This window comes from Conger conger, chromosome 4, assembly GCF_963514075.1.
Source record: "Conger conger chromosome 4, fConCon1.1, whole genome shotgun sequence".
In the NCBI taxonomy this organism is placed as follows: Eukaryota; Metazoa; Chordata; class Actinopteri; order Anguilliformes; family Congridae; genus Conger; species Conger conger.
Window position 1 is genome coordinate 32,422,444 of NC_083763.1, and position 22,689 is coordinate 32,445,132.

At 42.8% G+C, this 22,689-nt stretch overlaps 1 protein-coding gene across 2 annotated transcripts in view; it reads left to right on the top strand.

The window, feature by feature from the left end:
• LOC133126253 (la-related protein 4B-like) overlaps positions 1–18,293 on the top strand; it is a 39,009-nt gene extending 20,716 nt beyond the window's left edge. For both annotated transcript variants that reach the window (XM_061238270.1, XM_061238271.1), the window contains exons 3-17: positions 4,230–4,359; positions 4,741–4,923; positions 6,047–6,128; positions 7,782–7,918; positions 8,122–8,225; positions 9,050–9,160; positions 9,960–10,013; positions 10,898–11,116; positions 11,720–11,826; positions 12,060–12,311; positions 12,760–12,805; positions 13,214–13,396; positions 13,811–13,947; positions 14,704–14,818; positions 17,834–18,293. In XM_061238270.1, the coding sequence (XP_061094254.1) occupies positions 4,230–4,359; positions 4,741–4,923; positions 6,047–6,128; positions 7,782–7,918; positions 8,122–8,225; positions 9,050–9,160; positions 9,960–10,013; positions 10,898–11,116; positions 11,720–11,826; positions 12,060–12,311; positions 12,760–12,805; positions 13,214–13,396; positions 13,811–13,947; positions 14,704–14,818; positions 17,834–18,127 (2,154 nt within the window). In that variant the 3' untranslated portion in view covers positions 18,128–18,293. The remainder of the gene's footprint in view (positions 1–4,229; positions 4,360–4,740; positions 4,924–6,046; positions 6,129–7,781; positions 7,919–8,121; positions 8,226–9,049; positions 9,161–9,959; positions 10,014–10,897; positions 11,117–11,719; positions 11,827–12,059; positions 12,312–12,759; positions 12,806–13,213; positions 13,397–13,810; positions 13,948–14,703; positions 14,819–17,833) is intronic.
• Positions 18,294–22,689: the final 4,396 nt, after the last annotated feature.

Here is a 22,689-nt window from a genome sequence, read left to right on the forward strand (position 1 = left end):
AGCCAAGCCAGGTAGACATCTACGCCTCTACGCCCTCTTACGAAATCCATTTCGCCAGTAGAGGAGGCAGTCTAGGTGGGGTGCCTGGCACAGATGACCCAGAGGGGGAGGAGGGAATGCTGAGCATGGTGACGGACCTGCTGGAGAGGTCAGAGTGGAACGAGGAAGGTGAGGCAGACGCATACTTGCCCGTCTGGACCGAGTTGCTGCAGGGGCCAATCCCTGACTCTCCCTGGCGCCTGGACCTCTCGAAAACGGCCGACACTGAAGCAAAAGAGGTTGCTTTTGCACCGCATGACCTGCATACCGCCGTGGCTTTCATGGCCGCCTACCCTTTTGGCCTCTTCGTGCCTGACAGCACCCGCACCTGGGACTGCCAAGACAACTACACACTGTTGGTGAGCTTTACTTTGTTTTTAGTTTTGTTTTGAGGCAAATGCAAAGAAGGTATACATTGAACATAATGTGTATAGCCATATGTGTTTTCACATTTGTCATCAGTTGGACAGTTAATCATTGGTTTTGAATAGTATGAGTATGTTCATCTGCATGCTTTGCTCCTGTGTGCGCATGTTGCATCTCCCTCTGGCAGTGAGGGTAACCAACTCTGCAGCACAAGCAGTTTGAGTGATTTTTATGCAGTTTTTATTTTTGTTTGCTTGTTTTTTTTGTGTCTGTCATGTCCCTCCTTAGCAAGTTACGTACAGTAAGTGTACATCTTCGCTACGCTTGTAACATTGTATCTTGTGTGCTTGAGTGCAATTACACATTGCACTGACATGCAGCGGTCAGAGAGAACATTAGGATTAATGGTGAAGTCAATTTAAATGAATGGTAAGATTAAGTGTTCAAATGGATCTAATGGTGCACAGCTTCTAGGATACGTACAAGCCTCTAAACTGCATCCGGGGATCCATTGTTTGAACATTCAGCTTGTAGGTACTCTACCTGTGTGTTTTTTGGACTTTGTATGTTGACTCTTCGATGTATGATATGATATGATATGAAATGCATATTCCAACACCCTGGCACCATTCCAGCATGCTGACACAGAATTTGTTTTATAATTTTTAATGGCAAGAAAAAAGTGCCATCGAAGTACAGGTCTCATTACTGGTAGATTTGAGCTGCTGAATGGCCTATTCTATTATGCAATTATGCCACTCCCTCATGAATCAGCCAAACTCAGCAGCAGAACTGGGAGCCAAACTCGGGTTCTCGGTGCAACTCAGTAATGAGACATAGCTGAAGCCAACTGTTACAATGACTTTTGGTCCCCTAAAATGGAGGCGCTATGCATCAGAAGGGAGTAATAATTCCTACACGGATTACCTCATCTGGAAGTAAATACCCTCAAATGAATGGTGACAGTCTGCACTTTAACCTCATTATTCATTGTTTCATTTTTGTCCAATGTGCTTGGAGTACAGAGCCAAGTGGACAGAAATTGTACCACTGTCTAAATACTTATGGAGTGCTCTGTAGCTAGCTAATGGAGGTAACCTTTTTTCCAAAATCGGTTGATATATGAATGTAACGTGAACAATGCAGAGTGATTGCGGCTGGTGATGAGGTCGGAGTGATGTTGTACTGTATATCAGCACTCATGGAATACGGCCATTCACAATGTGTGGTCTGAACTAACTGTTGTATAAATGTCAGACGCATGCTGGGGTTTGTTCCCTGAATTAGTCACAGAAGCAGTCCAGAAATACCATGAAAATGTAATGCTTTGAAAGCTTGCTGATTTAAAATCTCCCCAAAGAAATGTCTCAATACAACTACCTTCTTCTAAAAAAAACAATTGATGACTAGCATCTTGCAATACTTGAATTTTGTGTAGTTCTTTAAAGCAAATAAGGTTTGCTTGGTGTATTCTCTGCTTTAGAATTGAGTGCCACATCTTGCTGGGGAGCCTGCAGCACATTTGGGTTGTGCATGTGAAGGGTCTCTTGATTGCAATGATTTGTTCTGCATATTTCTGTAAAACTTAACCTGAAATGTTTTAGAAATTACTTCCTTTGTGAGATTCTAACACTGAATTTTTGCCCCCTACTGCTAATTACCATGAAAGACATTCTTGATGGTTATCAATTTGCCAGCTGCCCCCAGAGAGGTATAGTGGATCTCAAATTTGTGATTGCTATTATTGTTCATGTTGATTTCAGTAGTACACTCACTGAGCACTTTATTTAGGTAGACCTGTGCACCAGCTTGTTAATGCAAATATAATATAATCAGCCAATCATGTACCAACTAAATGCATTAAAGCATGTAGACATAGTCAATAGGTTCAATTGTTTTTCAGACCAAATGTCAGAATGGGGAATAAATGTGATCTCTGACTTTGACCATGGAATGATTGTTGGTGCCAGACAGGGTGGTTTGAATATCTCAGAAACTGCTGATCCCCTGGTATTTTCCCGCTCAATAGTCTCTAGAGTATGCCAAGAATGGTGAGAACTAAAAATATCATGGCAATATATCAAATAGCAGTAGTTCTGCGGCCAGAAATGCGCTGTTAATGAGAGAGGTTCGAGGGGAATGGCCAAAGTAAAGCTGATAGAAAGGTGACAGTCATGCAAATAGCTATGCATTACAACAGTGGTATGCAGAAGAGCATCTCTGAACACAACGCCTCAAACCTCCAAGTGGATAGGCTACAGCAATAGAAGACTTAAGTCTGAAAAATAAGTTCTTATAAATGCATAATTAAGTGCTCACTGAGTGTAAATGCTGTTCATTTACCATTTAAGGACAAAGAAGGTGCACATTCTCTCTAATCCATTCAAGGTGTGCATATCAAGAGCCTTGTTCAATAAATGCTAAATGGTTTGAGAGCTTGCACAGTCAAGATTAAAGAAAATACTGTAAAGGTTTTGCTTTTATAGGCAACTCTAGACCATAAGGGTTTGAAGGAGTGTTTTTGGTAATATTTGAAAACTAACTAACTAGAAAGAGCTCTTGGGGCAGCCAACAAGGTAATTGGCAGAAGCAAGTTACGTTAGCTGAGCTGTACAAAAATCAAATGTGCAATGTCAGGCAAGTGTTTGGCAATGTTATGCACCCACTACCTGGCACACTGCAATGAAAGACTGAATCGAAACTCTTGCAACACAAAATACACACATGGAGATATGGAGACTCATTCATTCCGCCAAACAAGGATTTACAGGGAAAATTGTGTTGCTGTGGTATTTATTTTTTATTATACTTACTTTAACAATAATACTGTATTTTTTGTTAAGCCATGAAAACAAAAAGAAAGGAATTTCCCTGCATGAGATAATGTAGTATCGATTAACATTGAATTTGAACTGTGAACAGGATAGTTTGTCTCTAAAATGCAGCAGTCTCTGAAATGTGTCACGGCAACAGCTGTTTTTGTCAGGATTTTTAACAATCTGCTCCTTTCTGCACCTTTAATCCCCTTAAAGGATATTTAACTTTTCCTCAACACAAGTAATTTTGTGGGGCTTACCCCATTTTATTTGCAGAGATTGAATACTAACAACAGCTGTCCCAGACGACTGTTAACGGAATACTGGTATGGCCATATCTCCCATTTGTCTGGCTCCCAATTCATTGAGACCACATCGCAATAAATTATATTGTCAATTGGTACATGTTTTTTAAATATCTGATGCATTTTTTGTTGTTGTATCGCCTTAAAGGAGTAATGTGGTTGGTCTCACTTTCTAGGTTTGTATGCAATTTCCGCAAGAAAAACAATTGAAAAATCATTATTTCTCACTAACATCTGCAACAAATGTATTGGTAATACATTTCTCAGTTGGAAACGGTTAGTTGAAAAAAATTAATCCAAGCACTTTCACGTATTGAAATAACAGTGCCTGCTGAGTCATGTTGGTTTTATGTAGAAACAGATATATAAACCCGCTTCCTCATTTTAAATTGTCACATTCATTTATAGGATATGAGTCTCCAAGAAATGTGAAAAAAACGTACACTGAAAGGTACATTGCTGTACACTTCGCCGGGGTGTGGAAGAGGGCTGTTTTCAAGCCGTTTTGTTTGGATACTTTGATAATGGGACAGTGGAGGGAGGAAGATTGTTTTCCGGGGCACAGAGTGGAAGTGTATGCGTTTTCCAAATAATGGGACCCACCATGTGTTTAAAAGAAATACATTTAAAAAAACAAAATTACGATTTGTTTGTGTGATGGTCGAGCAGACTGATTAAATGTATTTTTATGGTTGTTTTGCAGGACTCCGCCAAGGTTTCCGAACTGAACCCAAACGCCAAAGTATGGGCCAATCACATGCTTAATCTGAACCCCGCCGAGGCCACAGAGTGGGGGGAGGGTCCGGACCATTCCGCAGACCTCTGTCCAGAAGGTAAACTCTATTCTGATCTCTGCACTTATTTCCTCAGCTAACGCTTTGCTCAAGGGTGTAATCTGGTAATTAATATTCCGTTTGTGCTTGCCGCCAATGTTTCCCCCCAGAAACATTGGAAACCTTATTAGACCTAATTGGTCCTTTTCATTTATGCCCTTGGATTGTCTCTGGTTTCTGTCATCGTGAGGCAGACCGGGGAAATGCCTCATTTTGGATGACAGTTCTCCTACCTCTCCTCTGCTTGGGATTTGGACACGGTTGAGTGTGCTGTCATTTCTGCCTCGCCATAAGGCAGATTTACAGACACCAGTTCAGTTAAAATCGCCTATATTGGTCGGCGTTTCCAGGACGCGATCCTGATGAGTTGTGGGTTTTTAGGATGCGACGCCAAAGATGACGGAGAGGGGAGGAGGGAGGAGCTGCTGTCTCCCGCCCTGGATCAGCCGCCGGCACCAGCGGTGTCCATGGACCCGCCAGACGTGAGCGGCACCACCCACGAGTGTTTAGACACCGCCTACGTAGACATGGACACCCCACCTGGATCCGAGTCGGGTCAGACAGGTAAAGCTGTGGTCCTCTTGCTTATTGTATGAGTTATGGTCATATCTGTTCATGTGCAGGAACCAGCCAATGGTCCTTTTGTACAGGAGAGCTGGCACCAGGCTAGTGCAGCTGGAGCAGAAGCTAGTTTGCTTGACATATTATTGTTACTAAGGGTAGGCCATTTTATGATTTTAGCTACACAGTGGCAAGCTGATTTATCTTTGTCATTCAACCAACTGCATGATGCTTGAGGTTGAAAATGTGAGTCTGCTATGTGTGGTCTTGTAAGATAAACATTAGGGGCACTCAGGTGTTACTATTTGTATTTGTACCTGCATTTGTTGAGACCGCTAAATGATTTGTATTCAGATTAATGGAAGTGAGCATAGTTTGAATTGGAAGTGGGCTTTCCATTGGAGGGAAAAACTAAGCTCACATGGAATACATTAGATGCAAGTACTTTTAAAGAGTAAATTGTTCATAACCGTACAAACATGTCTTAAAGTATAAATTCCACATAAAGAAAGTTGTTCTACTCGCACTCCAAAAACATAGCAAGCTGATAGTAAGCTAGCCAACTGAATAGCACACAGTAACATTACCGCTGTTGAGCAAACTTCACAGCTCGCCAGAGACACTAGTGGCATGCATGCAGACTTCATGTGGTTCATCTGGTTACCTAACATATCATAACAACATTTCTAATAGTGAAATGCTCCTCCTGTGCAAGAACTCTGTAGTTCTTATCCTCAGATTTTAGCTGGCAGCAGTTGCGCCTTTTATTTTAGTTGACACCGTTGACGAGCTTCATGGTTGGCGTTTTCTTCATTACCTCATGGAAGTAAACCAGCCTGGTTTCAGCTCTGCAGTGGGAAAGTGATATATAAATGGCGATAGAAGCAGAAGTAAGTTCTTGTGATTCAGCCAGCTGATCTGTCACACGTATGGAGCCAGTTGTGACAAGCTGGTCTGTGAAGAGCTTGACTGTTGCTTTCTCTCAGTCATTTCTCAGTGGTTCAAGTCCAAGGACTTGTCTGTGTGCTCTGCACTAATGAGTAAACTGTGTCGGGAGTCGGTTGTTCCTCTTAGTTTGTGAGTACAATGTGTGAGGCTGAAGCAACAACTGTCCCTTTCCTTTTAGGCGGGGGAGACTCGCAACCCCCTGACCCTCAGGAGGACCTTCGAGATCACCTGAAGACCACTCTGGAGTTTTGCCTGTCCCGGTATGCCACCCCCCACCCCCACCTGGATTCATTCTCCAGTTCTCTGAGCATTATGCTGAAGTGTAGTTTAGTAAATGCATATGTAAAGTGTATGTATATACCCTCCGTGATCACTTTATTTGGTAGACCTGTACACCAGTTGGTTAATGCAAATATTTAATCAGCCAATCATGTGGTAGCCACTGAATGCATAAAAGCATGAAGACTTGGTAAAGAGCTTCTGCTGTTTCTCAGACCAAATGTCCGAATGGGGAAGAAATGTTATCAAAGTGACTTTGACCGTGGAATGATTGTTGGTGCCAGACAGGGTGGTTTGAGTATCTCAGAAACTGCTCATCTCCTGGGATTTTCAGGCACAACAGTCTCTAGAGTTTGTAGAGAATTGTGCAAACAACAAAAAACACCCAGTGAGCAGCAGTTCTGATGGCAAAATCGTGGTGCTAATAAGAGAGGTCAGAGGAGAAGGGCCAGACTGGTCAAAGGTGACAGTAATGCAAATAATAGGAAATTTATTGTAACAAAGTTACATTGAATTAACCATACTATTAACACACAGCTGAGCCAATGGGGATAATAAATTTGAGATTGGAGGGGTTTCACTTTTTGCCTAGAATCCAGTGCTCCACCTAATCATGGAACACAAGAGGAAAAAAAAAATGGAACAATCCTGATGGTGATGGTTTCTGGCTGTACATCCCTTTTTCAATGAAAGGACCATAACCAGAAGGTATCCATCAATTACCCTTGGCTTTGTTCTATCTGTTGTTGGCAGCATACTCCATAATTAGTGCTAGTGCCAACATCCCTTCCCAGTTTTATTATCCCGGAGGGCAAACAGAAACGTATGAGGTTGTTGGAGTGTAAACGCATGAGATGACACTGTAATTACGGTATTGTTGCTGGGAACAGTTTTTACGTACTATGAACTGAACGCAGTCCCTCATCTTTCACTGCCCCATCTCAGATAGCTAGTTTCCTCCTGTCTAATTTCAGTCATTCTTTTCAGTAATATTTTTACGACTTATTGAAGTGCTGATACCCTTTGCTTGAATCTATGTCTGAACAACAGCAGCAGCACACTGGAATGGTCTCTCAGCGGCCAGCGTGGGCAGTCCTTTATTTTTTATTTTTTTATTTTTTCCAGATTTTTCCCTTTTTCTCCCAATTTGGTAGCCAATTGTACCTCGTCTGATTCAATTGGAGGTAGTCGTGTTAGATGTACCGCCCGTACCCCGTCCCTCAGCGGCCCGAATGAGAGCGACACGCCTTCTTCAAGCCGTCTCGTCTCGTGCCCGTTGCCATGATTCCGAGGCGCCCGAGGTGCTTATTGTGCGGCGATCTAATAACCCTGCCAAGTCCCTCCCTCTGGAGCAGCGAGCCAATTATTGCTGCCCCACGTGAGCCGGCCAAACTTGGCTTTTGGCAGGACCGAGAATCGAACCCCGGTCCCCGGTGTGCAACTGCAGCAAACTGCCACCGCAAGTCTGCTGCGTCTTAGCCTGTTGCGCCACCGTGGCTCGGGGGCAGTCCTTTCTAAATGCATGCTTTTATTGTGACCATGAAGAATTCACTAGTGGGTGGTGGATTTATGGGTTTCCAGCGGGGAGTGACTGAGGCATGGTTGGTGGATTTGTGTTTCCTGTCGTTCCGCAGGGAAAATCTTGCTAGCGACATGTACCTCATCTCTCAGATGGACAGCGACCAGTATGTGCCAATCACCACGGTGGCGAACCTGGATCACGTCAAAAAGCTCAGCACTGACATGGACTTAATCGTGAACATCTTAAGGTGTAAGTGCAGTCCCGCACCTGCCTGTCACGAGCAGGTCTACTTGGAGATAGCAGTGTGTGTGTGTGACGGTTGATGCAACTGAACCTTCAGCTGGTGATTCAGGGCGTTTTAGCACTGTTGAGTCATCCCCTGAGGGAGCTATGTGTTTTTTGGGTGGAGGGATCATGATTCCTCAGTCATAGTGGTTGTTATTTCCCCTTAGCGTTGCCTTTGGTCCAAGTGGATGAAAAGGGCGAGAAGGTGAGGCCAAACCAGAACCGCTGCATCGTCATTTTGAGAGAAGTCCCAGAATGCACCCCCATAAAGGTGAGTTCCTCACCTAAATGCTCTTTTCCAATGTTCCAATCTGCTTATGAGTTGTGACCTTTGGCACTCTCAGTTGCGTTTTTAAGTCTATGGTGATAATACAATACAGTACATTGTGATTGTTTCAAGCTGCAATTCATGCAGTGTCGGTTGCACTAGAAGAATATGTCCACATGTGCCCTGCATCGGAGGGAACAGAACAGAAGGGTCAATGGGTCTTTTTGAAGATATACCAGGGTGTTCCCTTCAGCAGTCCAATAGGCTAGTGTCAAGCTATTGAATTTGGTGTGAGGTGATGCGATTAGCCTGTGGAAGGAGATGAGAATGGGAGTTGTGCAGTTGAGCCTGGGGAAGGGTGTAGGTCAGGTGAGCGGCAGCCTTCTGGATGCTGCAGAGGTCTGATAGCAGAGGCACTTCCTCTATTATTATCAAACCTCAGAAATAAATAATTTCACAGCCGTTGCTTCTGAGCTTCCTTCTAATTTAAGGAAGTGACTTTTTAGCTTAGTGCTGTGCAACTGCATTGCTCAGTGAAACAATATAAATTCAAACATGAATGTCCTCGATCTGTCAGTAAAAGGTTGGCAGACGCTGTAACAGACCAACTGAAACACAGCGTGATCGATAGATGCGCCCTGGTGTTTTCCGGCAATAGAAGTCCTGTTTCACAGCAGGATTTATTGACCATAAATGCCAGCCGTTCCTGAAACCAGAACAGAAATGAACTTGTCATCTTGAAGCCCCCTGTCAGGGTGACTGACAGGTAGGGCCTATGATCTCATCTTCTCTTGTGTGCCTTTTGAATAATTTTATTTTTTTAACAGGAGGTGGAGGCTCTCTTTAATGGGGAGAACCTGCCCAAATTCATCAACTGTGAGTTTGCCTACAATGACAACTGGTTCATCACATTTGAGTCTGAAGCAGATGCACAACAGGTAATCTCCCTCTTTAGCTTCCAATTCAGTTAAAGCAAGAAGCATTCAACCACCCGGAACTATCAGTGCTGTAACTTGGCAGTATGTTTGTTAGCTTGTATGGCATTTTTAGATGCAGTTTCTCACAGAGTATGCCCTCTCGTGATTGCCACCCAAGGTAAACATGAACAAAGGAGATTGTAGAAGTGCTTTTTATTAAACTGTTTAAATATTGGTTTTATTTTATGGTTATGTGGGTCAGAGGTCAGATTTAAATGTGGGGGATTTGGGAAGTAGAGCAAGTGGAGTCTGTGACTTCAGAAGGGGTTTATTCGTTTTCATTGGTGTAGACTAGGGAATGTTCTGTTAAAGAAAGATACTGCATTGTCTGCTCCTTCCATCTTTCCTTGATGGAAGTGACTGGATAATAAATATTCTACCTGTAAAACATCTGAGAATGGGGCCCAGTAAAGCAACAGCCATACTGTTAATTACTATTCAGAAGCACCAGCTGCTTGGTAATTGTTATAGTTTAGATGGAAACCAATCAATCAGTCAGCCTTTATTTTTGGATAACACCATTTACAAAGATTATCTCGCATCGCTTCAAAACAAACACGTGCAAGATTGAAAGAAACCCTCAAATAAAAGCTCAATTTAGCCCGCATGTGGCTGTTGAACAGGATTTGTTTTGAGGCTGTTTCCAGTTTAGTGTCTGTTGCTGTTGCTGCCAGTTATTACGATTTGCATTTATCCATCAACAGCTGTAGACCCCTGTTTATTGTCCTGATCTTGCCTGACCACTGTGTCCTGTGTACAGGCCTATCGATATCTCAGAGAGGAAGTGAAAACATTTCAAGGGAAATCGATTAAGGTAAGCCATAGTCTTAAATTACCAATGCCTTATACCTTTGTTAAAATACCTGCATCAGTTTGGAAGGAATAAACATAGGTTTGTCATTGTTACAGTAAATTGAACTGGATTGCAGGACCACTTCTATTTCAGTGGCATCCACATCCAAACACAAAGCCAGTGCATTTTATGGTACCAGCTATAAAACAATATTCACAGTCAGTGACATATTACAGTTGCCAACACAGTCCATTGATTGGGCCTCATAGCTGCCAGCATTTCATCCATTTGAATCCCATGCAAAGGCACTTGGTTTTATAGTCACACGCTCATTGAAAGATCGCTGCTAAATTACATATTTTGATAAGTTGCCTGTGATAATCTCACTCTTAACCGTGACTGTATCCCTTTACCCTGACTGACTCAGTGATGATCAAGGGCATTCGAAGAGCTGAAAGCTCTGGCCTGAGTCACCAAGAAGCTGTGATTGAAGCACTGCTGATGGCCAAAAGTGACTGCCCTCATGAAAGTTACTAGCGCAAATGGATGTCCTTTCCATGAAATTTTTTTTATTTTTATTGTTTTTACATTTTGATGATAACTGATTCATCTTCAAACTACACAAGGAACAGGGACCTAGATCACTGCCTGAAATTTAATTTTTTTATTTCAGCATAACTACACACTATATTTATATTTATAAGTGATTTATCTTCAAACCTTCAGACACAAGGTATGGCAGATGGGCTTTTATTCTTCATGGGAGAGTGAGGCTTCACAAAAGCACAAAATGGGCAAAGAAACATCGTCGCTGGACAATAAACTGGCCTTAAGAATGTGAGCATCCAGTAACCCCCCACATTTTGTGTCCTCTCTCCCTTTGCTCTCCATTCCCCAAATCCCAGGCCAGGATAAAAGCGAAGGCAATTGCCATCAACACTTTCCTGCCAAAGAACGGCTACCGGCAGGCGGATGTGAACGCCGGCATTAGTGCGACGGCCCAGCAGCGCTACACGTCGTTCTACATGCCCCCCGTCTACAGCGCCCAGCAGCAGTACCCCCTCTATAGCCTCATCAGCCCTCATACCTGGACCACCACACACAGCTTCCTGGACCCAGCTCTGGTCTCTCTCTCTCTCTCTCTCTCTCTCTCTCTCTCTCTCTCTCTCTCTCTCTCTCTCTCTCTCTCTCTCTCTCTCTCTCTCTCTCTCTCTCTCTCTCTCTCTCTCTCTCTCTCTCTCTCTCTCTCTCTCTCTCTCTCTCTCTCTCTCTCTCTCTCTCTCTCTCTCTCTCGAAATATCAATTTAACCCTTCCAGTCTCAAGCTCAGTAGGAAGTGGCTCCACCCACATCCCAAGGGCTTTTGGTTTTGGTTGAGAATTTTGTAAGGTTTACATTTTACTCAGTAGCTCTTTACTCTTTATTTCATGTAAATTGTCCATTTAGATAACCCTGAATTATATAGACCCAACCTGTACCAGCAGCTTCCTGCCTACCTATTGGACATGCCTCAGAACAGAAATCTCCTGTTGAGGATCCCCTCCCTCCCTAGGCCAGGCTACGGCCTACTGTACGTCCCAGTTCTTGTACTTGTTGCTGGTTTGGATTTAAACAAATATCCCAAATGGACTACTATAGCTTATTTGTGTTCTTGTGTTTGCATTCTTGTATTCAATTTACATTTGCCTACATCAGACTTGTGTTGACGTTTCAAATGTCGTTCAACAGGTAACTACATTTCCCAGTGCTGGGTTCATAAACGGGTTCCCCTCATCTCCCGGTTTCAAGCCTGCTACATCTCCTCTGACCGTCCGGCAGTACTCCCCCAGGAACAGGTTTGAGCAACTTGTCTTATTTTCTCCCGCACTTGCCGTGATGACTTGGCTCCTGTAATGCTAGTATGAGCAAGTTGTATTTAGTATTTAGGCTTTGTTCTTGTCACATATTAGAATATTGGTCCGAACAAATCAGAGGTTTGACCTCTTAAAACCAAGTCTGACTGTGGGCCAAATTACCTATGTTTTTCTTGTTTTTCCTAAGTGGCTGAATAGTATGGTTTGTTTCACAGGAACCACAGTAAGACTCCCCTGCGGTCCACTATACCTAATCTGGACCGCAGCTCGGGGCTTCTGGAAAGCCCCGCCATCTTCAACTTCCCAGACCGCATTCTGAACGGAGTGCGCGGCCCCCTGACCCGGCCCCCTGGCCAGAACAGGACCAGGTTACCCAACACAATGGCCTACACCCGGCGGGACAGCGGGACGACAGGACGGGTGGAGCCCATCTCCGCCGACTTCTCATCCAGCATGGGCAGGGGAAGGTAACTACCAACTCCCCTTCAGCCAATGGGCACAGACCTGCTGTCCTCTTCAGCCAATACGCACCAACCTGCTGCTTCGCCTTCAGCCAATGGGCACAGATCTGCTGCCGTCCCTTAAGCTAATAGACACCAACTCCTGCCCCCTCCTCAGCCAGTAGGCACAGACCTATCCACAAATGTTTCAGCCAAGCACTGTCCAAGGATGTTTTGTCCATCTGGCAAGCTACAGTTTTGGTTAGAATTAACAATAGGATAGGGTCAGAACTGTAACTGTAACATTGATTGATCAGATGGATCTCACTGCTTCTGTTAGAAATGCTTCTGTTTTCTACAAATTATTTGTCTGAAAATGTTGTGTTTGTACTTAAGACTGGAGGACAATTTGTAAATCTTTGTACACAAGAATGGGGGAAATGTGTTTCAGAATGACTATTTTTGTTTTCTTTAGGAAAAACATTTATGGATATAGGAAGAAGAGGGAGGACAAGTTCACGGTAAGTACAGTGCATATGTTAAACAGTTGAAGGTATGATTGTTTCTAAAGAATTGGTCAGTGCTGTTGTAGGCCTTATTACTGTTGCAAGCATGCTTATGCTGAAGTGCTATGTATTGATGAGGTTTGTCTTTTTTTTCTTTTTCTTTTTTTCTGTGAGGATCCAGACTCACTGTAATGCCCATATCAGATCATAATTGCATACTATGTGCTAGATGAAATGTGTTTTCATGAAATAGAATGTTGGAATGAGTATACTGGTCCACATGCAAACAAACAAGAAGAAATGTTTGCGTGAATTACATTTTGAATCTTGGAGACCATGGTAGTAGTCAGCAGATGTTAGTTTTCAGATCAAAATGTCTTTGAGCTTCCCTGACGTTGCTGCGGTCGTGTTTCTGTGTGACAGAGGGCACTCGTGCAGTCGCCCCCCCCTCTCACCCCCCAGAAGCCCCCCTCCCCGAGCTTTGAACTGGGCCTATCCAGCTTCCCTCCCCTCCCTGGCGCTGCCGGGCAGCTCAAGACCGAGGACGTCTTCGAGAGCCGGCTGTCCAGCATTGTCGCAGGATCCGCAAAGGACAAGGGAACCGGGGTAATTGTTTCTTTTGTTCTGGGATAATTCATGAAGAACACCAGCGGTTTTTTTTTCCAGCACTCCCTGAGCCTGTTACAATAACCTCTGGCCCTTCACAAGCAAAATCAACCGGGTGGTGACGTTTATGAGAAATAATTGCCGTCCGTGTGATGTTTGCCCATGAGGCGTTTGAGAAGACTGTATTTATAGCAAGATGAGAGCGGGGGCCAGGGTCCATGCACATCACCATCGAGGACAAAGGCCCCGCACACTCCTAAGACATTCTAAAAGCTGTGGATTAGCATACTGTCTGCACCCTCTCAAATGGTGGAGTTTGATGATCTTTGAGTGTGTGCTCACATGGGGAGGTGACTCATCCCAGGTAGAACTGTGCAGCAGTGCACTGACTTCTTTAGTCCCCTCTTTTCCCAGAATGCAAACTTGGACACCAGCTCCAGCTCCAGCTCCAGCTCCGTTCCTTCAGGGATCCCCAATGAGCCGCCCCCAACTGTTACCGCCCCAGCCCTCCCCAGACCAGAGGCCCCCTCCTCTCCACCCTGCTCTCCTGAGTGAGTGTCTTACCGGGGGCTGGAGGGGAGGTGTCTTACCTGGGCCACAGTCCATTTCATTTATATGTAAATTAAGTGGACTGCAGCCCAGTCATGTGTGATGAAACAGACCAGCCCTAAATTAGCGATGATGATGCCTGGAGAATCATACATTGGTATTAACTGAGGCGTAGCGACAGCACGGGAAGCTTTATGACGAGGTGCGATTTAAAGACGCTTAGTGATGCTCTTGCGCATTCACAAGGCTGCATTTTCTAATCCTGTGTGCGAAAGCAGCATGCCACACGGGAGGGAGAGACCCTAAGCCTAATCATTTCGGTACACATCCAGCTACAAAAATGCAAGCTTGAGCAAGTGGCCCTTGACAAGGTCATCTGCCTTGGTCAAACATACCCTTGACACTCTTCGGAAAGAGTAGGGGGTTCCCCAGTGTCATGCCTAGATTCCCAAAACTGGCTCTTTTAATCTGCCTCGTAATCATCCCCTAATCTAACTGTTCTCTCCCTCTCCACCTCAGCTGATGTGTGGTGAGTATTCTGGCCCAAAAAGGCTGCCGTAGCATTACGCAGGTGGATGCTACATATTGGTCGTGTTTCGGGCGAGTTTCCCCCTCATCACTGTGAAGCACTTTGAGTATGAGAAGAGGGTTTTATATAGTAAGAAATGCTGAATCAGGCCTGGAGTAAGAGTGTTTGTTGAGGATTGTTCCTCTGAGGCTGAGTTTTGGTATATGTGATGATCGCTATTGTTATGCAGGGAGCCCGAGGTCCCAGCGGAGGCCAACCGGAGGGAGACTCAGCCCCCCGTGGAACGGTTACCTGCGATCATTGTTGCCACGATTAAACCAGTCCAGGTCAACGGGGCCCCAGTGGTGAGAGAACGGGGATTCCTTCTCAGTGTGTTTAATGTTATGTTTAGTTTGTTTTGCCTTACTTATGTTGTCGGCTCTGACCTGTGCCTTGGCAAGTTGTACAGTAGAACCTGAGACGCAGACCTCAAGAGTCTGTTTAAAGGAGTAACATGGTGGTTGGGGGTTGGTTCTAGGTTTTTATATACAATTTGCACAAGAGGGCATTGAAGAAACACGATGAAAGTATTAAATATGTCCGTTCTTTAGTTTTGGAGAAGTAAGCATCTTGTGTTGCTTACTTGTATGTATTGTCCTATTTTCAACCGGTTGAGAATGTTCTCCTTGCAGTGTGTCACACGAGGATGACCACTCCCCTTATCCTCCACTCATGACCCATAGTTTGCGCCGTTGGTTATATTTGACAATTTGTTCAAATATAACTATATATGATTATATTGGTTATACCATACCACTATATATGGTTATACCATATTTAATTAGACTATTTCTGGTTATATTTATTTAGCTAGCTGGGTAACATTAGTTTCATGAGAATATTATAGTTGTGCTTTTATCTTAACTTAGCTAGCTAGCTAGCAAAAATGATCATTGGATAAGTCAGCGTCTTTACCTTAGCTATCGATAGTTGATGTACTAAGTTAGCTAGCTTGTTCAAAGTCTCCCAAGGTGAGTGTGTATCATGGAGGTAACAAACAGCAATGTGGAAAGTGGGAGCAGGGTCTGTCAATCATAGCTAATGGATAGTTCTCATTACCACACCCAGACAGTTTGAGTGAACTTTTATAGTGGGAAATTTAGGTTTAGAAAAATACGTTTTAAAAGGCATTTATATGCTTGAATAATAAAATATTTAAAAATTCTGCACATTTGTTTTGTTGTTGCCCAAAGACAACTGGCAAGTGTCACATTCAACCACCATGTTACTCCTTTAATCAAATGGCTATAAACTTGGAAGCAGCATATGTTGTCATGCCTTGTACAATAGGTAAGAAGTTTGTCTTAAAACATTGTTAGAAGACCATGTAATCCCTTCCTATGGTTGAAAAAGGGTCACTGACATGACTCACCCTCTGTCTGTTTATAGTCTTTAAATTTGGGTTTCAAAATGCACAGTTGATGGGCCAAGACTCTGTACCAAAACATTGTACGGCTGTACAATAATACAAGCTCATTGGTTGAAAATTGGTTTTAATTGCCACAGCCAATTGCGTGGGGGCTGATTGTTTACGGGTAGCTGCCCAAATTTCACTCCAGCCAAACAATCACTGAAACTCGGTATACTATGTCTTATTATCCAAGCGAAGACAACATGTCTAGTTATAAAACAATACCAGTTTGCTATCGGTAGCAACAGACAAATTAGCCATAGTTAGCTCCACGGATTTTGATCGTGGATATTTGTAAATTCGGCAAACTAATACCGAATTTGCTTGTTGCTATCGATAACAAACTCGTTTTATAACTAGATATGTATTCTTCGCTTGGATAATAACCAATAGTAGCCTATACAGAGTTTCAATGATCGCTTGTCTGGAGTGCAATCGTTCCATTCATCGCTCTACGTGTTCAATAATGCGTGTTTAGGTAAACTTTTATTTGTCTCAAACTGTAAGTTACAGTTGCATCGTTTGTGGGATACTATTATATCTTAGTTATATAGCCAGCTAGTTACATAAAGCCAAATACATTGCTTGTTCACAATATAGCCTAGTTGGTTAGCTAAAGTGAAAACCTCAAAAAATATAAATACTGTCACACACTAAAGTCAACATTTCATAAAGTCACCTGTTCGGCGAACATTTTCTTACTAGAACACTACAAAAAGACGGCAGGCTCTGTCGCGTTTGTCACTCACAGCTTTCCAAAACAGTGCATGAGAACACTGAACTGTATAATAACGCTTTATATTTTGCGTTATATTCATAGACTTTGGGAAGTCAGCGTTGTGGTTTGAGGGTGAGACCGAAATGACCTATTGTACCTAGTTGAGAGTTGAGAGCATTAAAATAAAGCATTACTATCTCCATGACTTTATTAAGTACACCGGCTTGTTAATGCAAAGATCAGCCAATTATGTGGCAGCAACTCAAAACCTATAACCATGCAGACATAGTCAAGAGGTTCAGTTGTTCAGAATGGGGAAGAAGTGTGATCTAATTGACTCTGACCGTAAAATGATTGTTGGTGCTAGATGGGGTGGTTTAAGTATCTCAGAAACTGCTGAACTCCTGGGATTTTTCCTCTAGAGTTTAAAGAGAAAGGTGCCAAAAACAAAAAACATTTAAAGCAACCACGGGGAATGTTTTGGGAAATGTACCTTTTTCCCCCACTTACCCAGACTCATTCACTGGCTCAATTTACATGTTATAACGTGTTCTCTTAGCATAAAGACTTGAAGCCCATAGGAGTCAGTAGCCTACCTCCTTCAAAGTGAAGAAAAACTCCTTACAGCAAGTCCGAAGCTGTCTTATTTCCACTACATTTCGTGTGTATTTGAAATACACGTGCGGGAAAAACATTGTAAAAACGAGAGGAGCTGTTTTCGAAGAAGTTCTGCCTTTTAAAACTTCAGAAGGTGCACGGACCACTGCGCTCAACCGGCGGAAGACGAAGGAGGACACGTGTGTTCAGCGATTGTAGTTCCAACCGTCTAACTTCTGCGAAACGAATGTTAGAGTTCCTTAATAAATCCATGCCACATTCCAAGTATTCAGGCTGTTCAGAGGGCAAAGTGAGGTCTTATCCAGTTCTTGGAAGGTGTACCTAATAAAGTGGTCTGAGCATATATCCCTGAAAAAACATGTACAGCAATTACATTCCAAATAATCTTGATTAAAATTGAATCTGATTCTTCGAGCAAACGGGTGTTCCCTGCATCTTCATTGCCGCTTAAAAGCCGCCCTTCCACCGTGGCATTTTCCCAAGACGGTTACTAATTATTCAGTTATTTAATAAGCAGTTATTCCCCCAAGTTAATGTATTGTATTGTCTGTTTATTATTTTTACACTTGTCAGGAGGTTCGGAAACCCAGCTATGCAGAGATCTGCCAGAGGCTCGGTAAGGACGGGCCCACTGTGCAGCCGGCGAGGGAAGCCAGGCCGACTGCTGCCTCGACGAGCGTCGCCGTGCCGACTGAAGCCCCGCTCGGCGAGAGGGCGGAGCCCAAGGGCAGAGAGGCGTACCCTGCGAAGGCTGCCCCAGGCTGGCCCAGGGAAGCCAAGAGACCTGCGGGAGTGGGGCGGCGGACCTCCCCGCCTCCCACCGGTCCTAACAACGACCCGGGCATCAACCCCAAATCTCTGCGGTAACCTGCCAAAAAAAAAGGCTTCGTGAAAACGCAGTGAGCGTGAGGGCTAATCAATACAACCCCCTCAAGGTCAACCTTGTCAGCACAGTGGGCACAGCCCAGGATACGGCCTTGCAAACAAGAGCACTTTTAGCATGTAGAATCATTATTTTACTTATTTATTTACCCCCCCCCCCCCCCCCCCCCCCCCATTTAGTGTTATCTGGAACTTTCGCTGGTTGTAGTGGCAGTGGTATGTATTAATCAGCTGGTCAACTGACTCCCCCAGAAATGGTCTAGCCAGAAGTATAGCTCACTATGAGTTTACAAAGCACACTTGCTGGGAACTGAATTAGATCAACCCCTCCTGTTTTCATTTTGTTTTGAGTGGCTCTTTGAAACAGGCCGTTTGTTATTCCTGAGGTGATCATATGTTTTACATCAGATTTTGTATTCAAGTTCACATCATGGAGCCAAGCTGGCTGACTTGATTTTGAAAGGCTTATTCTTTCTTAGGTTCCTTGTGGTTACACAAGTCTTGGCCTGATGTAGAACCTTTGGCCATCCGTAAGTCACCAGCACACGGTGTGGCTTTAGTTTCATCAGGCGGGTGGAAGCTGTCCCGGTGGAGCAATGCAGTTGTAAGGGAAGATCCCCTGTGTATACCACAGTGAATCCCAAATCTTGTCCTGCTCAGATTTGACTGGCTCTTAAACTCCAGGCAACGAGCGGTGGCTTTGCTCGGCTGCGTAACAGAGCCAATACTTTGGACGTGCTAGGGGAGCTTGTCTGGAGCGTGTTCGGTTAATCTGATGCCGTCAGGTCACTTGAAGCACCGAATCAACATGGGATGACACTGGCACATTTAGGTTCACAAAGCGCTGTAACAAAATCTCATCACTGAAAATAATTCACATTTTAACGTAAAAGGGCACCGAATTTGTGGACTGGTTTGAACCTCTTTTGTTAGCATGCCACAGGTGATTAGCATTGACCGAAGTCCATTATCCACCCTGTTTACCCGTGTCTATACTGATCCTTTCAACTTTCAGATCTAGTAATGGTCACACTTCAGGATTTACCCCCTCTGGAGTATTAAATATGCTGTGTGGTGACTGTAAAGGGTTTGACTGACTGTTGGCCCTGCTTGGACAGTAAGGATGTTTTCAGATCTGGATCCAGCTATCCAAGGGTCAGTTGGAAGTCAATTCTGGAATTATGTCCGCAGGCCTGAAGCACTGTCGTCGCAGTTTTCTGCTGGAGTAGCTTTTGTGTTCTCCGTTGTTCATCCTTCCGTTGATTGCTGAAGAAGATGGAGTGATCTAAGGTGTCCGTCTCATAGATTAACCACCTGTTGCACTACTTGGGTTGAGCCTCTTCTGGCCAAAATGTTTTGTTTTTAGCACATTGCAGCTGTGCCGTTAGAATGTCAACCATGTGTAAGGTGAGAGGTATGAAAATCTGTGCACACAAGAAGAAAGATTTGGTTCAAGTAATTGGCTTCAAGTGCTTGCTGACTTGTCAATGCCGGCAGCGCGGGCGGATGGCTCAAGCTGGCTGTTTTAGGTACACGTGCAGGCCTTTCCTTTTTTTTTTGATGGGTGGTGTAAGGTTTCGGTGAAGGGTAGGAAGTTAATTTAAGGGACATGGGTTTCTTCCAGAAGGGCGGAAGGTGAGGTGAGGAAGGGCAAGTGCTTCCTCGCTTCAGGAGTTGCGATAATTTTGGCGTACGGCTAAAAGATAGTGTCTGAACCTTCCCTTTGCTTTGCATTTCAGGTTTTGTCTCTGCTCTTCCTCCTGCCTGTAGTTTATCCAGGTGTCCCTTGCTCACTCTGAATTAATTCATGGACTCTGCGGCCAAGTGCCTAGACTTGTAAGAACGAGGATTCCCTTCTGTAACGTTGAACCGGGGGAAAATCTTTTGTTTCTCCAGACATGATACGGTTGATCTCATTTTTATTTTATTTTGTTGCAATAATTTAAAGCAGTGCACTTGGTTTGGCAGTATGATTTAAGAATACAGATTTTATTTGATCCCTCCGTCTCCCTCATGGTGTTATCTGAACCAGGCACCGCATGAGCTTCGTAAATGCTGTTTATTCCAAAAAAAGGTATTATTTAAACCAGCCTTTTTTTTTTTTTTTTTTTTTTTTTTTTTTTTACCTCTATGGATATACAAATACATCATTTTCATCCAGTGTTTGAAAACTTGAATTTTATTTAAACTTGAAAATGACTTTGCCTTAACTTTTATAATACAGCTTAGTTTTTTGCTTTTCAACTCCTGAAAGGGTTACCAAGAGTGACATAGTACAGATGGGCATGTCTATTGTCACTAGTCTTACTTGGTCTCAAAAAAGTACAAATATAGCAGAAAATTAAGTTTTTGTAATATAATACGTGAAAAATGTTTTTTTTGTTTTTTTTGGTCTTGGGGAAAACAATTCCTGTAAATGCAAATAGTCAATACTGTATTAAATATGTGCACTTGGAAGTGTGTGCTTTTGCTTGTACAGTTGTAAATAATCAGAAAAAATATAAGAGGTACCTTAAAATGATCTAAAAAAAATATTGATCTCATTGAAAATAAATATTAATGTTGCTGTTGAGCTGGATGTAGATTAAAACCTAAATGTTGTGCTTTGATTTTCTTTCTTTGATGTGTCGAGCAGTCTACCATTACATTGTGATGTGTGCAGCAGGAGGTTTGTCTGTAATTTTAAAATGTGTTAATGTCTCATTCCATTATAATATCAGAACACAAGACCTGGCTCATGGTGGCAGATGGCTTAATGTCTAAATAATTGGATTAAACGGTTGTAAACTTCACCTTGAATTCCCACAAATGCAATTTCATCTTCGGTCCGAACAGAAAAGAAGTGTAAACGTGTAAAGAATTGAGTGATAACTTTATCATTAAAAAAAAAAAAAAGGAAAAGTTAGTTCCCACACATTTATTTTGAACTATTTAAGTAGCCTATGCTGATCACTTTAAATCCACGTTAGCGTGAACACTTGTTCCCGAATGGATGGTGTTTTCTGATTTTCTGCATTATGTGCAGCGCCTTCTCTTAATTTCATTTGGGATTTTCAGAAAACATGGATGACTGGTGTTCTTCTTTGCTTTTGCAATTTGGTAGTGGCCATAACAGATTCGGTATTAACTGCACTGCTGAAATCTATAGATATTGCAAGCAATGGCTATAGTCCGGTGCAAATTCTTTATATGCGGGTCATCAGCTGGCATTTTTTCATTGGTTTATCAAGTCAGAAATTGCTGTTGTATTGAATGTTCATGTATGCCAATCTGCTATCCTTAAAGTAACATCTGCTTAAATTGGTGTCAGTACTGGAAGTATGGATTTTCATACTTTTAAAATTCAAATCATGCTTGGTTGGTGTCTGTAGGGTAAATGTATCTTCACAGAAAATACGAAACGAATGAAGCTCATAACTAAACTTTGTTTAAGACGACGTGGAAAATGATTAATTTAAGAAAGATATAATTTTCTTAACACATGGCTTAAAAGAAAATTGGCTGTCGGAAGGCGGTTGGAACAGTTTGGCTGAACAATGCCACTCAAGTCTGAAAGGTTGTTTTGTAATTATAGCATTGATCTATATACATTTTTTCTGACATTCACGGTTCTATTTTACGTCTATCTGTTTAACATGAACATCAAGTGATGCTTCACCATTCCGTCCAATTGTATTAGTTCGGTAAGTTGACACCACCATGCATTTTTGTAGAGCGTAAAAGCATTTATGATTAAGAAAGTTACGCAGTGTTAAAATTCATCAGCGGAATGTACTGATGCGTAACCTACCGTTCTATCTGTCCATTTACTGTATTGTTTTTGGTTTGATTTGTTTTTTTAAGGAATGTTTTGAACTATAACTTACACTAACAGCAGTGGACAATCGACAATTCCAGTTAACTGCAGTAATCGTTGTTGATGAATGTCTTTACCAGGGCTTTTTTTTTTTTTTCATTTTTTCATTTTTTTTTTTTTTTCTTCATCAAGACTGGAATCAAGAGTAGGTCTACATGTCAACTATTGATAATTTACATTTCTATTGTGTCGGTTTGTAAACCGTCTAATTTGGAAAAAAAAACAAAACATGTAGCTTATTGAAAGAAATAAAGATTTGGGCACTGTTGCTGAATTCTGTTCTGTTCGTAGGTACTTCATAATTAGTCACCTTCTTGAAGCTTTGATAGTGAATCCTTGCCCGCGGCCTCTGCCATAGTTTGAATGTAATACAATTTAACCTGAGTAAAGAATATGTTCTTTCTGTTTTTTCTTTGTTTGTTTTTTGGTGTGTGCTAAGGAATCAGTTTTGTTTTAGAAACTGGTCATCAACCATGCAGTAGTTCCATCAAATCTTTGCAATGGTAGTTTTACCACTACGCAGCACTGCGTGAACCTAAGCGAGGGTCTTCAGGAATCCTGCTGAAGAACGTGTGATTTCAAATTTCTCTGCAGTGTTCCATAGGTAGGTAGATAGGCCTATACAACATAAATACATTGTAGTCCTCTAAATGGGGGAAAATGGAGCATCCTTTTCTTTTGAAAAAAGGGT